Here is a 15,541-nt window from a genome sequence, read left to right as displayed (position 1 = left end):
AACAAATAGATGTGAGAGCAAGGAAGTGTGATATGTGAAGATTGGTGTGCACAGCATCTTTCTTCTAGAGAATTCAGAAGAAACTGGCTACATGCCTACGCTCCAAAGCTTTGCCCAGAACCCTGCAGAGGGTACCCGGGGTGAAGGGATGACACACGAGTTCTTCCCTCAGCCTACACCAGATTCTCGGAGGCACCTGCGCACTGCCCTCGCCGGATATACGCAAGGGACTGGGGCGGGGCTTCAGTAACCGAGGCAACATCCCGGAAGCGGCGAGCTGCGTTAACCTGTGGCGGGCCCGCAGCTCTGGAGGCTGAAGATTTCATCGTGGTGGAGGCAGCAATTGGGAACCAGCAAGGCAGGTTGCAATGACCAGGCGGAGGCCTGTAACCCGCAGTCGCGCGGAATCTTAGGAAGCGGGCTACTGGGCGGGGGGAACGGCGTGTCCCTTTCTTTTCCCTGGGGATCCAGGCGCCTGGGTAGAGGGGTTTTACCACAGAAAGAGTCCCTGCGGCTCTGTGTTTTGCGAGTGTCAGGATGCCTGTTTGGCTGTGTTTGTGTCTAGAGCGCTCCCTTTAGGAGCGCCCTGAGTGTGCGCGTGCGCACCGCTTTCTGGCCCCTTTGCACAGAGCTAGAAGTCGGGGGTACACGGTTGTGGCTTTCTAGCAGGAGAGAGACAGATTACTCAGGGTACTTGGGGACGGGGAGCGTCATTTAAGTCTATTGGATGGTTGGGGCCGGGTTTATCCAGAGGTGCCGCTTGAGTGAGTTTTGAGAAGTGAGTGGGATCTAACCCCGCGGAGAAGGGAGCGAAAGTCTGCAGGGTGTTCCAAGCAGGGCGAAAAGAATGGTTGGAACTATGTATGGAAGTGAGAGCTTTGTTTTAGGATGTGTGGGAGTTGTGGAAGGAGAAAAGACTGGAAAGTCAGCCGGGCTCCAAGTGGGGAGAGGGTCTCAGTGCTAAGCTGGGTTGATTCCTCTCTGAAGGGGGCAGCTAGTGGATTGATTGAAGGGACAGCATTTGCAAAGAGGTCATGTTTTCGTGGGATCTATTTTCCACTAGCCACCGTGGATTTGCTAAATCTCATCAAAACTCTTCTTGCTTAAAATCCTGCAGTGGCTTCCTGTTGGTCTTTTGGATAGCGTTCAAATTACGGTTCAGGAAGCCGTGACCTGGTCTCTGCTTTCATTATATCCTCTTCCTAGTCTCTTATCCTCTCATAAATCTTTGTTAGTCAAAGTGAACTTCTCAAACCGTTTATAATAATGACTTTTACCCCACTTGGAACATTCTTTCCTCTGCTTCTAACTTTTATTCATACTTTAGCTCTCAGCTTAAACATTTTTGGGGGAATTAGAGGGAGGAGGTGGCCTTCCCTTACTGTGTAGAATAAGTTGGTATTACCATGACACTGAATTTACTTCCTGTGTTACCCTTTTATTGTAATTACTCATTTAATTGTGGTCCCTTGATAAACTATGTCTGTGACGGTGCAGACTATGCCACTTTCTGGTGGTATTTGGTGCCTTGCTCTTGGCAGGTGCTTTAAAACTATTTGTTGAAATAATAGATGAATAATGAAATGAGTGAGCGAATGAGTAAAATGAAGTTCATTTGGGAAAAATGAACAATGGATAAACACATTTGTACTAGAGATGAAGAAGAGAGGACAGGTGAGAGATAATTCAGGGCAATAATGGCTTCTGGTATTTAACTGGCTATCAGACAAGAAGGAAGAGAAGATGATGCTAAGGTTTTAAACTGGAGCAACTAAAAAAATGGTTGTTTTGTGAGTTTAGCTGAAGTCAGAAGACATTTACTGAGCAAGCCAATTACATGTCAAGAGCTGGAGGTTGGTGGAAGGAGGATGTGGGATGTGGGTGGTAAGCTGTATTTTGTCTATACTGTATTTGAGATATTTAGGAGATATGCACAAAAGGCAGTTGGGAAGGAGCATTTGGTGTTCTGAGGAAGGGTGTGAATTCTTGATTTGGGACTCACCTTCACAGTGTGTTTGTGTGCCCAGTACATTTATAGCTTTGCCCAAGGAGATGGGTGAGGTCACTTGACGGAAGCCGAGAATCAGGTGATCTAGAAAGTAAGTTCCATGAGAGCTGGCACCATATTAGACCTGTTTACTACTATTTTATCTCCAGTGCCTGACATTTAATACTTTCAAAAACAATTATTGGTGAAGAGAGAGGGTGTCCAATGGAAAAACAAGAGCACTGGGATAGAACCAGGCAAAGCTCCTTGACTATAGGGTGTGAGGAGGGGCCAACAGAACCTGCAAAGAATAGGAGAGAAACCAGGAGAAAGAGTGTCATGAAAGCTAAGGAAGGGAAGAGCTTCCAGGAGTGGGAGTCTGTAGAGTTACAAGGGGCCTGAGAAATAAGAAGGGATAATTTTATTAATTAGGAAGCTAGTAATATTTTATATTTTTTCCAGTCAAGCCTGGATTTTCTGGTCTGTGCCAATTTTGTTACTTGACTCCTTATCACTGTAAACTGTCAGAAAATATCTCTACAGTCTCATATTTCAGCATGTGAACTATAGCACCTTCATGATACGTGTTTTCTGTAAGTGACATAAAACCTGTTTGTTAGACTGCAAATCCTGATCCTTGGTTAAGAAAAATATGGTCACCATTATTGCTGATTTTCATGAGAGTACTTTTCAGTGCAAGGGTGGTCCCCATGTTACAAAAGTTTGAAGATTAACTTTTAAGAGTAAAATTATTTTAAGAGTAACAAGGGTTCATTGTAGAAAGTTTGGAAAACACAGAACCAACCAGAGAGAACTCAATTCTAGAACACTTTTCTAGAAGGTGCATGACATTTAGTCAGTCGGACCCGGTTTTGAGTGTCAGCTCTCAGCTCTGCCATTATTTGTGTGAATTTAAGCAATATACTTAATATCTCAATTTTTTCTCATTTGGGAAAAGGGGTTAATAGTTTTTGTCATTGACATCATCATCATCAGTCATTAAATAGGACTTAGTATGTGCTAGGCAGGCATTCTTAGCACCTTATATATTTTATTAATTCTATTTTACAGTTAGTGTCAAATTGGGATATGAACCCAGATAGTCTGGTTTCAGATTATATTCTTAACTAAACTATATTGTTTCTCAAGATAGTTATGTGTCTCATAGGGTTGTGGGATTAAATATGAAGTACTTGGCACAGATAAGTGCTTATTAATAATGTATGTGTATTAACATCACTGAGTGCATACTATACATGTTCTTTTTACACTTAACTTTTTATGTATTTTCCTGTGTCATTAAATATTTTTCTTAATATATTTTTAGTGGCTATATATATACATCTCAAATAGATTTATTGACAGTTTATGATTGTCCTTTGTTTCCACAGAGTTAATTGAAAATCTAAGTGGATAAAGAGTAAAATATATTCGTTTTTTTTTTTTTGGTATCATTAATCTACAATTACATGAACAACATTATGGATACTAGACTCCCCCCATCATTAAGTCCCCACCACATACCCCATTACAGTCACTGTCCATCAGCATAGTAAGATGCTATAGAATTACTACTTGTCTTCTCTGTGTTGTACAGCCCTCCCCAAGCACCACCCCCCACATTATGTCTGCTAATTGTATACATTTGGTTTTTTGAAGAACTATTACATTTTTCTTATAGTTTTACTGAGTTGTATTTAAGTACCATAAAGTTTACCTCTTTAAAGTGTACAATACAGAGCTTTTTAGTATATTTGCAGAGTTGTGCAATCATCACCACTATGAAATCCTAAAACATTGTCATCCTGAAAAGAAACTCTGTGCCCATTAGCAGTCACTCTCCATACTGTGCATTCCCTCTTCCCTCCCACCCTGCTGGCTACTTCTCTATGTTTCTCTGGCTTTGTTTATCCTGGGCATTGCATATAAACGAATCATACAATATATGGCCTTTAGTGTCCGGTTTCTTTCTTTTAGCATGGTATTCTCAGTATTCATCCATATTGTAGTCTCTATCAGTACCTTATTCCTCATATTGACAAATAATATTCCATTTATGGATACATTTTTTATTTGTCCATTCATTTCCACTTTTTGTCTACTAAGAATAATGCTGCTATGAACATTCATTTATAAGTTTCTGTGTGGACATAAGTTTTCAATTCTTTGGTATATACATAGGACTAGAATTGCTGGGTCATGTGGTAACTGTGCTTAGCTTTTTAGGAATTGCCAAACTGTTTTCCAAAGTGGCTACACAACTATATCCCATTAGCAATATATGAAGATTCCAATTTCTCCATATTCTCCCCAATGCTTGCTATTAACATCTTTTTGTTTGTAACTATTCTAGTGGGTAAGAAGTGGTATCTCCTGTGGTTTTGATTTGCATTTCCCTAATGACTAATGATACTGACTGTCTTTTCCTGTGTTTATTGGCCATTTGTAGTATCTTCTTTGGAGAAATGTTTATTCAGATCCCTTAGCCAATAAAAATTGGCTTATTTGTGTTTTTACTATTGAGTTATAAGAGTTCTTTATATATTCTGGATAAGTTCCTTATCAGATATATTTGTAAATATTTTCTTCCATTCTTTTGGCTGTTATTTCACTTTCTTGATGGTGTTCTTGAAGCACAAAAGTTTTTTATATTGATGGGGTCCAATGTTTTCTTTGATTGCTTATGCTTTCAGTGTCATATCTAAGAAACCACTGTATAACCCAAGGTTCATGAAGATTTACGTTTATGTTTTCTTCTAGGAGTTTTTTACTTTTAGGTTTTATATTTAAGTCTGTGACTTAATTTAATTTATATATATATTGTGAGGTAGGGGTCCTGCTTCATTCTTTTTTCATATGGATATCCACTTGTCCCAGCACCATTTTTTGAAAAGTCTGTTCTTTCCCCATTGAACGGTTTCTTGGTACCCTTGTTTAAAAGTAACCGACCATAAAGAGTTTGTTTTGGACTCATACTTCTATTCCATTTTATATCTTAAAATGGCGCTTATGGCTTAGTCACTTACTGTGTGACATTCACAGTTGGTTAATTCTGTCCCTTAGTTTTCCTATCTGTAAAATGAGTATAAATAGTAAATACTTCATGCAATTATTATGAAGATCTCTTTTAAGATAATATATGGCAAGAGCCTGTTTTGTCAGAAGCGTTCACTATATGTTAGCTGATGCCATCATTACCACCACCACTGTGGTCATCATCATCATCACAGTAAAACTTAAATGTTATTCTCTAACTTCTGTGTGACTTATTGATGCCGGAGTTCTTGTTTGCAGAGCCGAAGAATGAGCTTCACAAACAGTCAAGGTAGGAGAGCGAGATACAGGCTTTTATTTAGAGATAAAGTGAAAGGACAGAGCTCCCTGCTCACGCCAGGAGGGGACAAGAGAGTCCCTAGTGGTGCGTTGTCTAGGGGGTTTTATAGGCAGTTGAGGATTTTTCAAGAACATGAGAAAACTTAGGGGTGTGGACTTAAGTGGTCCCTGAATATTAAAAATTAACTTAAGGAATTTCCTGCCTTGATTTCTCTCTGGGACACCGGCGCCTTGGTCTGGGAGCGCATCAAAAGGCTGCCTGTCCAGCCCCCAAGGTGGGCTGAGGTATTGTCTACTTGCTAAAGAATCTTGCCTCTTGAACTTCCTGGGTGTTAAAATGCAATCTTATCTTTAAGATGGAATTCTTCCTGCCTTTTACTATGCCGTCTACAGTTGGGTCTGCATGCTAAGTTAGTTGCTCAGTTTGCAAAATCACCTTGTCAGATCTGAAGGAGGAAAGACAGCACATAGGCCTGGGCCTTTTAGCATGCTAAAGTGAATCTTACACATGGTTACAAATGATTAGCATAATAAAACATGTGCTACTCTTCTTTATCTGGGGAACATTAACTGATTTCACTGAAGAATGATTCTAGAGCTCAATGTTTAACATAGAGTTTTAGCAGGGGGGTTTCCTTGTGTGTAGTTACATTGCTCTGACTGCAAATATCCTGCCCTGCCCCCTCCGGAGGCCTTCAGTCTATTCTGACTACATCTATGGTCCCTGTCTAATTATCTCCTCCGCTGGATTTTAAACCCTGAAATTAGGTACCATATTTAAAGAGTAATTGTGATTGATAAGAGCAAGATAGGACAGAGAACAAATAGGATTGAGGGAACTCTTGAAAATTCTTGCATTTAGGCGTTTTCATTACAGTAGACTAAATGACTTCAAAAATATACTTAAGGAAAATAATAGAGTCTTTGTTTTAGGATAATTTGGAGTAAGGGGGTCAGTTGGAAAGTTCTGTAATGATTTGGGTGTGTAAATAAAGTTCTGAAATGTGGTGGGTGGGGAGATAAAGAGGCACAAAACTCTCAATCATAATAAGTTGGTCATTGGAGTGGAAGTGCAACATGGAGAATATAGTCAGTGATTCTGTAACATCTTTCTATGTTGACAGATGGTAACTGCACTATTTGTGGTGAGGATTTAATAGTGTGTGTAATCACTGTATTATTTATTAATCACTGTATTCAACAATAATGTTGAATCACTGTATTGTTTACTTGAAACCAATATAATATATATCAACTATACTTCAGTAAAATAATAAATGTTGTGCCCAAAGTCGCGAATCCCAGAAGACCACCAAGGAGCCAACACCAATGCAAAAGCAAAGAGCCTTTATTCAAGCTAGCTTGAGCTCAATCTCTCATCTGCATCAACGCAGTGGCAAAATGCCAGAGAAAGAGCGAGTTTCAAAAGTACAAATGTTTTATTAGGGATCTAGGGGTGGTTGGTGGGGTGAGAGGTGTGGCCTTGGCCAATTGGCTGGGTCTAGGGGTAGTTGGTGGGGTGAGAGGTCATGGTTCTGGTCGATTGGCAGTGTCTAAGGGTGGTTGGTGGGCTTCTTGCTGACTGGTGAGGAGAGAGCCCAAGCTCCGACTGGCTGAGGTAGGATCCGGGTCCCAATTGGCTGAAATAGAATCCGGGAGCTTGCCCTTTCAATAAACACACACAAAAGAAGTTCCGAAATAGGAATCAGGTATATGTGTTGCTTGTTACAAGTCATATGTATATATATTGTAAAATTCTAGTGTTCAGGGACCGTAAGTCTTTTTTAAATTTTGTATAATGTTTAGTCCAATGTCCTTAGTGTTGTTAATTTAAGAGTGACAAGCTTCTATGTTCTAGTTTAGTATCAATAATAATCTCCATTTACTATTACTATTGGCACTTAAACAATGTGGGGCTTAGGAGTGCTGAGCTCTGTGAAGCTGAAAATCTGTATATAACTTTTGACTCCCCAGAAACTTTACTAATAGCCTACTGTTGATTAGAAGCCTTATGGATAACATAGTCAATGAACATGTATTTTGTTTGTTAGAAATATTATATTCTGTATTCTTACAATAAAGTAAACTACAGAAAAGAAAATGTTTTTTCAGATTGTCACAAATCTACAAAAAATTTTCCAGTATATTTATTGAAAGAAATCCACATAGAAGTGGACCCATGTAGTTCAAATGCATGTTTTTGAAAGGTGAACTGTATATGAAAAATGTGCTAGAAATGATACAACTCATGTGTTCTCTAAAGTTTAACCACCTTAGTTGTAAGTTAAGTACATATGTGTCCGCTGGTGATTTTGAGTGTTTGAATGCTTAAAAAAGAGCTCCAATTCTCTTTGCCCTTCTCCTCTTGCATTCATGTTGTTAGTGATCAACATTTTCTCTATTTGTGGATTTGTGTAACTGATGCAAAGCTTATGACTGCTATCCTAAAGCTCTCTGCTTAAATTTTTCTTCTGATGTTTTAAAGTTTATTTTCCTAGATGTTTTTGTCCCCCTCTGGTGATACTTGATACTTTTTCCTGTATTTTAAAAACCTGATATTATTACTCCTAGATGTCATTTGTCAGAGTGAACCGTTACGGTCCCCGGGGAGGAGGAAGGAAAGCACTGAAAGTAAAGAAGAAGAAAACGTCAGTGAAGCAAGAATGGGATGTAAGTACGTGGGTTCATAGACAGAGTAACATCACTCTGAAGGAATAGATGTGATGACATGGCCCTAGTCACTCAGGATGGTGCTCTGAATGGGGCTCAGCATGTATTGGGTGGAATGAGTTTCTGGGCATGTTGTATTCTAGACCTTGGAGGAAAGAGCAGAATCTTTTGGGGATCTCTTTAAGAATGTACATGTTGAGGCTGTAACCTCTACCTCTTTTGAAAAGTTGGAATCTTAAGGGGGTGGGAGTGTGTTTTTTAAAAAGTACTCCCTTCTCCTTTGAGAACACTGCTTTAAAAGGCAACTAGTAAAATCTAAATTTTTTTTCATCCTTTTTTTAGACTTACCCATAGCAACCAATGATACCATAATCACGTGAGTGGCATTTTTGGTTGAAAAAAGTGGGTGATCCTTGCTCTCCTTCTCCTCACTTGTTTGTTGCTCATCTCCAGAGGCTGGTCAGTTTTCAGTACAAAGGTTCTCTTAAGATAGAAAGCAAGTCTTAGACACCTGGGACGTATGGTCCCTGGCTCCCACCCTGATTACTGCTTGGAATTACCGAGGAGATCTTTATTGTTTGTAGCCTGGTACTTCAGTTTAGACCATGAGACTTTAGATGCCTTTACACTCTGTTGTAGAGAGCTAGTTATGGACTAGTTTGAATCTCAGGGATTCTTTCAGATTGGAAACTTCGGGTTTTGGCCCAATCACCTTAGCCAGACATCTTGGCCAAACTGACAGCATTTGGAAGTGGGACAGTGGGGATTTCTTAGTGTTTATATTACTTTGTTGCCATCTGTTATAAAATATTTTAAGGGTGTGGTTCTATGGAGAAAAAAGGTGCATAAGTTGTCCCCTTCAGAGTGATTACTTTGGGAAGTTCAGTATTTATTCTGATGCACTGCTCTTGCTCAGAACATATTTGAAAAACCCATCATTTGAAATTACAATCAGAATTTACTTTTTATTATCTCTGGTGCTAGAAAAACCTTTGTTTTTTGTAAACTGAACTTGAAAGTAGTTATAAGTCATTTGGAGTGAATGGTTTATAAAGGGAGAGAGATCAGACTGAATAATACCATTTTGATAAAAACAGTGAGATGTTTTCTGAAATGGTTTGTGGATTAGATTTATAGGCAACTTCAAAAGAAAATAGTTTTAAGCAATAATAGTATTAATGAAAATATATTTTCTCCTATGAAAACTAAAGCCAAGCATATCACTTATTTATATGCTTAAACCTTATTTTGATTATTAAAAAGAATTCTCATGATCTTATAGTTGTATCTTTTGTAATTCATTATGAAAAGAATAGCAGTTTTAGTTTTGAAAAGCCTTGAACTAAATATAAACTGTGGCCAAAAAGTTAAGGCTTTTGAATACATTAGAAGCTATTTCATCAGACTCAGTTCTCTAAATTTCTCATAGAGGTAAAACTCTTAAGTTGTTTTATTCCTGCATTACCAAATCTCTAAAACAAAAGGGCTGAAGTTATTTTGGAGAGGGCCAAATTGCAGGGCAGCTAGTGAGAGCCGTGTAGGCTATATATGGCACAATTCCAAGGGATACTGTATTTACACGGACTGGGATTCTAATGGTGCCTCCTGGAGTTGTGCAGTGTGGTAGCCCTGCCATACTGGCTTAGTGCCTTTTCACTTGAGTGACTGTATTCATATTTTATGAAATTATACAGTGGCCTCAAACTTCATCTCTTATTATGATAGGTTCTATACTTAAGGTGTTTTCATGGACACACACTGAACCTGTCTTTATTTCTCACAGTTTATCTTTTAGGAAACTTTAGAGGTGTCTCATTCCATGGAATACAGTTTGAAAAATACAACTTAAGCTTAAGTTATTCACTTTGAATACTACCCTGTTTTGTTTGTTGTTTAAATGTAATGTATGCCTGATTGATGAATTTGGTGCTTATTTTCTGTAAGACACCTAAAAATAGTGTTATTTTCTACAATATGTCTAAAATATTTAATTTGAGAATACTGGTTCCTGGAATGATGAAGTCTTTTTGGTCCCAGGATATTGAATCTGCTTCTACCCATTAAAATCCATTACATATTCATGCCTAAATATACACATGGGCAAGGTATAACTTTCTGAAAAATATGAAAGAAAATGGTAATAAGTTTGAATCATAAAACTAATATTTTCATTTAAATAAATACATTTATTTTATATAAAAATAACAAGTTTTATTTCAATTTAAAATAAAAATTTTAGCTTGTTAAAATGAGATGATCAAACCCCTTAACTCTTCAAGGAAAGATTTTTTCTTAATTAAAAGGTTTCTTTTAATTAAGTATGCTTAATTCAAAGCATAGTCTTTTAACTGAGACCCATCTGTCCCATAGGGAAAAAGGCACAGAAGGCTTAATCTAATGAAAAAAGGCGTTTGAAAGTAAAGGAAAATCAATTCATCAAAAATGAACTAAAACTGATTTCATAAATCATTTTTTAAACCTGTCTAAAGGGAATTTTTCCTTCAAGAAAACTATCCAAAGAAAGTGACTAAACATTGAAATCCTATTTTTAAAAAATCTAGTAATACTGATATTTTGTAAGAAACCTCTTTTTTTTTTTTAAGAAATTTCATCTTTTTTGTAGAGTACTGTTAGTGATCTAACAGTTCATCGGGCAACTCCTGAAGATTTGGTAAGTTTAATATCAAAAGCTAAGATTTCTTCAGTGTTTTATATGATGTTTGTTTTTTAAGAATAGAAACCAGGGGCTCTTCCTGAAAGTTGTTCAGTTATATTTAATGTTGCTAATATCTATGTAAAATCAAAAAGCATATCTCTGGACTTCCTGATTTTACCTAGGAATGACAGGTAGCGTGAGTTAGAATTTCATTAGGTAAGTTTGGTTATAGTTCACATCTTTCTAGCCCAGTGATGTCCTGTACACTCTATGGTCTTTTACTATCTATAGATATCTCCAGCATTATATACTCTTACTTCCCTATGCAAACATACTCTCTAGTCAGTGTAGTAATTTATTCCTTGAACATGCCACGTATATGTCCACATCTGAGTGCCAATTCATGCTATTTTCCTTACTTGGAACAACTTGTCTACCTTCTTCTCTACCTGTACAAACTTACATTGTTTCCTTATCCTAGTTCAAGTCTTAATTTTTCTTTTTTAAGTTTCTACTATAGATTTAAAAAAAGTTATTGAAATATAATGAACATACCATAAAACCTACCCTTTTAAAATGTACAATTCATTGGTTTTTAGTCTATTCATAGTTACATAACCATCATCACTTTTTTTGTAAACTCCCAAAAGAAATCTTGAACCCATTAAATTACTTGCTATTCAGCCTCCTCCTGCCCCCATCCCCTGGCAACAACTAATCTACTTTATGTCTTTATGGATTTGCCTATTCAGGACACTTCATATAAATGTAATATAATATGTGTCCTTTTGTGTCTAGTGTCTTTTCTCTTAGAGTAATGTATGCAAGGCTCATCCATGTGTAGCATGTATCAGTTCTTCATCCCTTATTGCTCAATACAATTTCATTGTATGGATATACCATATTTTATATATCCATTTATCAGTCAGACATTTGAGTTGTTTTCACTTTTTGACTGTTAGGAATACTGCTGCTATGAACACCCATGTACAAGTTTTTGTGTGAACATACATTGTCAGTTCTCTTGGATATAAACCCGGGATAGAATTGCTGAGTCATATGATATCTCTATATTTAACTGTCTGAGCAGTTGCCAAACTGTTTTCCAAAGTAGTTATAGTATTTACATTCTCACCAACATGCTGAGGATCCCAATTTTTTCATATTTTTTGTCAACACTTATCATCTTCTTGGTTTTAGTTTTCTTTGTGGTTATAAAGTGGAATCTCATTGAGGTTTTGTTTTGTATTGTCCAAATGACTAATGGTGTTGAATATCCTTTCACATGTTTATTGGTCATTTGTATTATCTTCTTTGGATATTCAAATCTCTTAGCCATTTAAAAATTGGATTAGTTGTGTTTTTATTGCTGAGCTTTAAGAGTTATTATGGATCAAAGTGCTTATCAGATACATAATTTGCAAATATTTTCCCCTATTGGTTGTCTTTTTACTTTCTTGATGGTATCCTTTGAAGCACAGAAGTTCTTAATTTGATGAGGTTCAATTAACCTATTTTTTTCTTTTGTCACTTGTACTTTTAGTGTCACATCTAAGAGATCATTGTTTAACCCATGGTTCACAAATATTTATTCCTGTTTTCTTCTAAGAATTTTATAGTTTTGGCTCTTAAGTTTAGGTCTTTGATCTGTTTGGAGTTAATTTTTGTTTATTGTGGGAGGTAGGGGTCCAACTCCATGTTTTTCAAATGGATATACAGTTATTCAGGCACCATTTGTTAAAAAGACTTTTTTGGATTTAATGGAATTATCTTGGCACCCTTGTTGAAAATCAGTTGTTCATAAATACAAGGTTTATTTTGGCTACTTTGTTCTATTCCACTGATCTATATGTCTATACTTATGCCAGTACTGCACTGTCTTGATTATTATCTGTTTGTACTAAGTTTGAAGTCCTAACTTTTTGAAGCTGCCCAACAGTTGGTATCTCTTTTGAACTGTTGTACTTAACTATTTACATAAGTCATTGAGGTAATGCATATCGTTTATCTTTATATATATATATATATATATATATATATGCCCAATCTCCCTGGACAGATTGTTAATGCTTTTAAAGGATAAGGACCTTCTTTGATGTCTTTGTGGACCTAATAATTTTAGTCCTAATAGTTGCTCAGTAAATATTTGTTGAAGATAATAATGATACCCTACTAACTTAAAATTTCTTTTTATGATGAAAATTTGAACAGGTGAAAGTGGGGACAAGTATAATGATGTCTCATATGCTGTTTACCCAGACATAATTGTTTTTAAAACTTTCCCATCATTGCTTCATTTTTCATATCCTTCCTTTGCTGAAGTATTTTAAAGCAAAAACCAGAAACCAGCACAAACAAACTTTGTGCTGACATATTTAGTTTGCATTTTAAAAAACACAGGCAATTTCTTGTATAACCACAGTGGCATTATCACACCTAACAAAAGAAATGAAATTTTTGGCATTACCCAATTCCCAGTCCATACACAGATATTTCCTCATTGTCTCAGAAATGTCATCTTCATTTCATTTTTGTACATAGTATTTGGTTGTTAATCTTTGAATGGATTGCTTTCTTCTTTACATGGTGAAGACAGAGCAGTACATTTTATCAGATGACGTACAGGTTTTGTTCATATTCATAGCTCTGAGTACTAGAGTGCTTGTTTAGCCAGTATCTGCTTTTATTCTCTAGCCACCTCAGCAAACTCCTTCCTGCCCTCTAACTTGTAAGCTCTGGGTCACATCCCTGCTCTGCTTCAGGAATTCCACTTCCTTGGAGTCATGCTTCTCTAGTGATACACTTCCACATGCAGCCATTACAGGGCTATAAAAATACTGCATTGTTCTCGGTTGTGATGTGAGTATCATGAAGTGAGTGTGTCTCTTTGCCAAAGGTGACTCAGGAGTTTTGTGCCTTTTACACTGTGCTCAGTGTGTGTATATGCATGTGTGTATGTAATTACATGTATATATACAATATATAACTGAAAGGTTTAATGAACAATTCCTAACTTTATTATATGCGATGTGGTCTTAATATTGTCTATTCTATATTCTTATTTAAAAATGTTGGTTATGACCCAGTAATTGGTTTTACCACTCATTAAATAAATCCCAATGTACACTTTGAAAAATGCTAGTTTATTGGATAGCCTTGTGCAAAGGAAGTAGAAATTAATATTCTTCTCATTTGGTCTTTAGCTAGGTCTACTAGTTCTAGGTACTTCTTTTTTTTTAAAGAATTTTTTAAAGTTTAGAAGACTGAAAATTTTGGTTGTGAATATACATAAATATGCATATGTTGGACCAGGAAAAAAAACCAACTAGATTAGGTGCTTCCACCATCTGAGTAGGTAACTTGTTTGCTCCTGAAACATTCTTTTATATATATATTTTTTACATATAGGTACGTCGTCATGAAATACATAAATCGAAGAATAGAGCATTAGTACACTGGGAACTCCAAGAAAAAGCTTTGAAAAGAAAATGGAAGAGGCAGAAACCAGAAATTGCTAATCTTGAGAGAAAAAGATTGTCTATCATGAAGGAGGTAATATTAAATTGCATAATCTTTTGAGTTAGAAAGAGAAAAGTAGGTTCTCATTTCTCCTAAATCTGTTTCACATTGGAGACTCTAGCAATAACTGTTTTCTTATACAATGATTTACATGTGGACTTTGAAAAAAGCACAGTGATGATTAGAATCTAGTTTGGTGTTTTGAATTACTGCTGTACAATTTTTCAGCTCTTTGACCTTAAACAAATTATTAATTTATCTGTCTGAATTCCTATATTTAAAATGGGAATAGCATAGTTATTCATTAGGGTTCTTAGAGAAATACAATTTATTAGCTCTGTGATCTTAAATTGTTAGCTTCTTAGCCGAAATTTTCTCATTTTTAAAATGGGAATAATAGAGAGTTATTCATTAGGCTTCTTGGTGAAATACAAAAGTCTTGAATTATATCTCCCAAATAAATGTTTGCATTAATGTGTACCAAGAGCAGTGGAATGAGAGAAAATGGTTCTTTACAAATAAGTATCTTTTAGTGATCTTGGAAAAGTCATATACATTTACATGTTGTGTGGTAATTCTCTGTGAAAGGTCTAACAACACAGATCTGACCAGGAAAAAAGGCAGTCCCTTTGAGGAAACCGGGGCTTTTGTTTCCCCTCTCCAGGGGCTCCTGCTCACGCTCTGAATCTCTCTCTCTTTTTTTAAGGGCTTTACTGTTTATTTAATTAATGGTGATGTGTCCTGAATTTCTTATACAAATAATAGATGTAGTAGAAGTAGGGGTTGAAGGAAGAGTGGAGAGAGAGGCTGGGGGGAGTCTCCTTGCCTTCCCTCTGTAGCGACATTTCCTCGGGCCTTAGCGCAGTTTCAGCTCGACTGCACAGTGGAATCTAAGGGTTGAGAACTTTTCATTTAAAACATTCAGTATGTTTGGACTCAGATATATCTATATTCAGATATTCTGATTTGTTGACCTGGGTTATGGCCACACTTAGGTACTTTTTAGACAGTTCCTATGTGCTGTTAATGTGTGGCCAGGCTTAAGAGCCTCTGCTTTTAGTGGGATCAGGTATTTCTATTGAACAATATATTTTGGAGGATATTCCATATCAGTATTTAGAAATCTATCTTTTCTTTTTAATGGTCAGGTAGTATACAGGTGTATTACAATTTATTTATCCAGTGTTTTATTTGTAGACATTTAGGATATGTATTATCATTTAAGCTTCTGCAAAATTAAGACCCCAAAATAGAGTGGTTTAAACAAAATAGAAATCTGTTTTTCTCTTATGAAACAGTTCAGAGGTAAATGATAGTTGGTAGGGGGCGCTGTGGTCCTTCATTACAAGGGTTCCACCTGTGAGTGGAGAATGGCT

The 15,541-nt window shown here is 36.6% G+C and overlaps 1 protein-coding gene across 9 annotated transcripts in view; it reads left to right on the top strand.

Moving 5' to 3' along the window:
- The first annotated feature begins 254 nt into the window (after positions 1 to 254).
- The window catches only part of SPICE1 (spindle and centriole associated protein 1), a 70,541-nt gene continuing 55,254 nt past the window's right edge, over positions 255 to 15,541 (top strand). For 4 of the 9 annotated variants that reach the window (XM_036929583.2, XM_036929582.2, XM_036929579.2 and 1 more), the window contains exons 1-4: positions 255 to 358; positions 7,892 to 7,990; positions 10,614 to 10,661; positions 14,055 to 14,198. In XM_036929583.2, the coding sequence (XP_036785478.2) occupies positions 7,892 to 7,990; positions 10,614 to 10,661; positions 14,055 to 14,198 (291 nt within the window). In that variant the 5' untranslated portion in view covers positions 255 to 358. Of the gene's footprint in view, positions 359 to 615; positions 691 to 6,951; positions 7,030 to 7,891; positions 7,991 to 10,613; positions 10,662 to 14,054; positions 14,199 to 15,541 lie in introns of those variants that run through there. The other 5 variants (XM_036929590.2, XM_036929589.2, XM_036929586.2 and 2 more) reach the window with 3 other exon arrangements.

This window comes from Manis pentadactyla, chromosome 1, assembly GCF_030020395.1.
Source record: "Manis pentadactyla isolate mManPen7 chromosome 1, mManPen7.hap1, whole genome shotgun sequence".
Lineage (NCBI taxonomy): Eukaryota > Metazoa > Chordata > Mammalia > Pholidota > Manidae > Manis > Manis pentadactyla.
The sequence above is the reverse complement of the archived record's forward strand: the minus strand, read 5'-3'. Positions and strand labels throughout refer to the sequence as shown.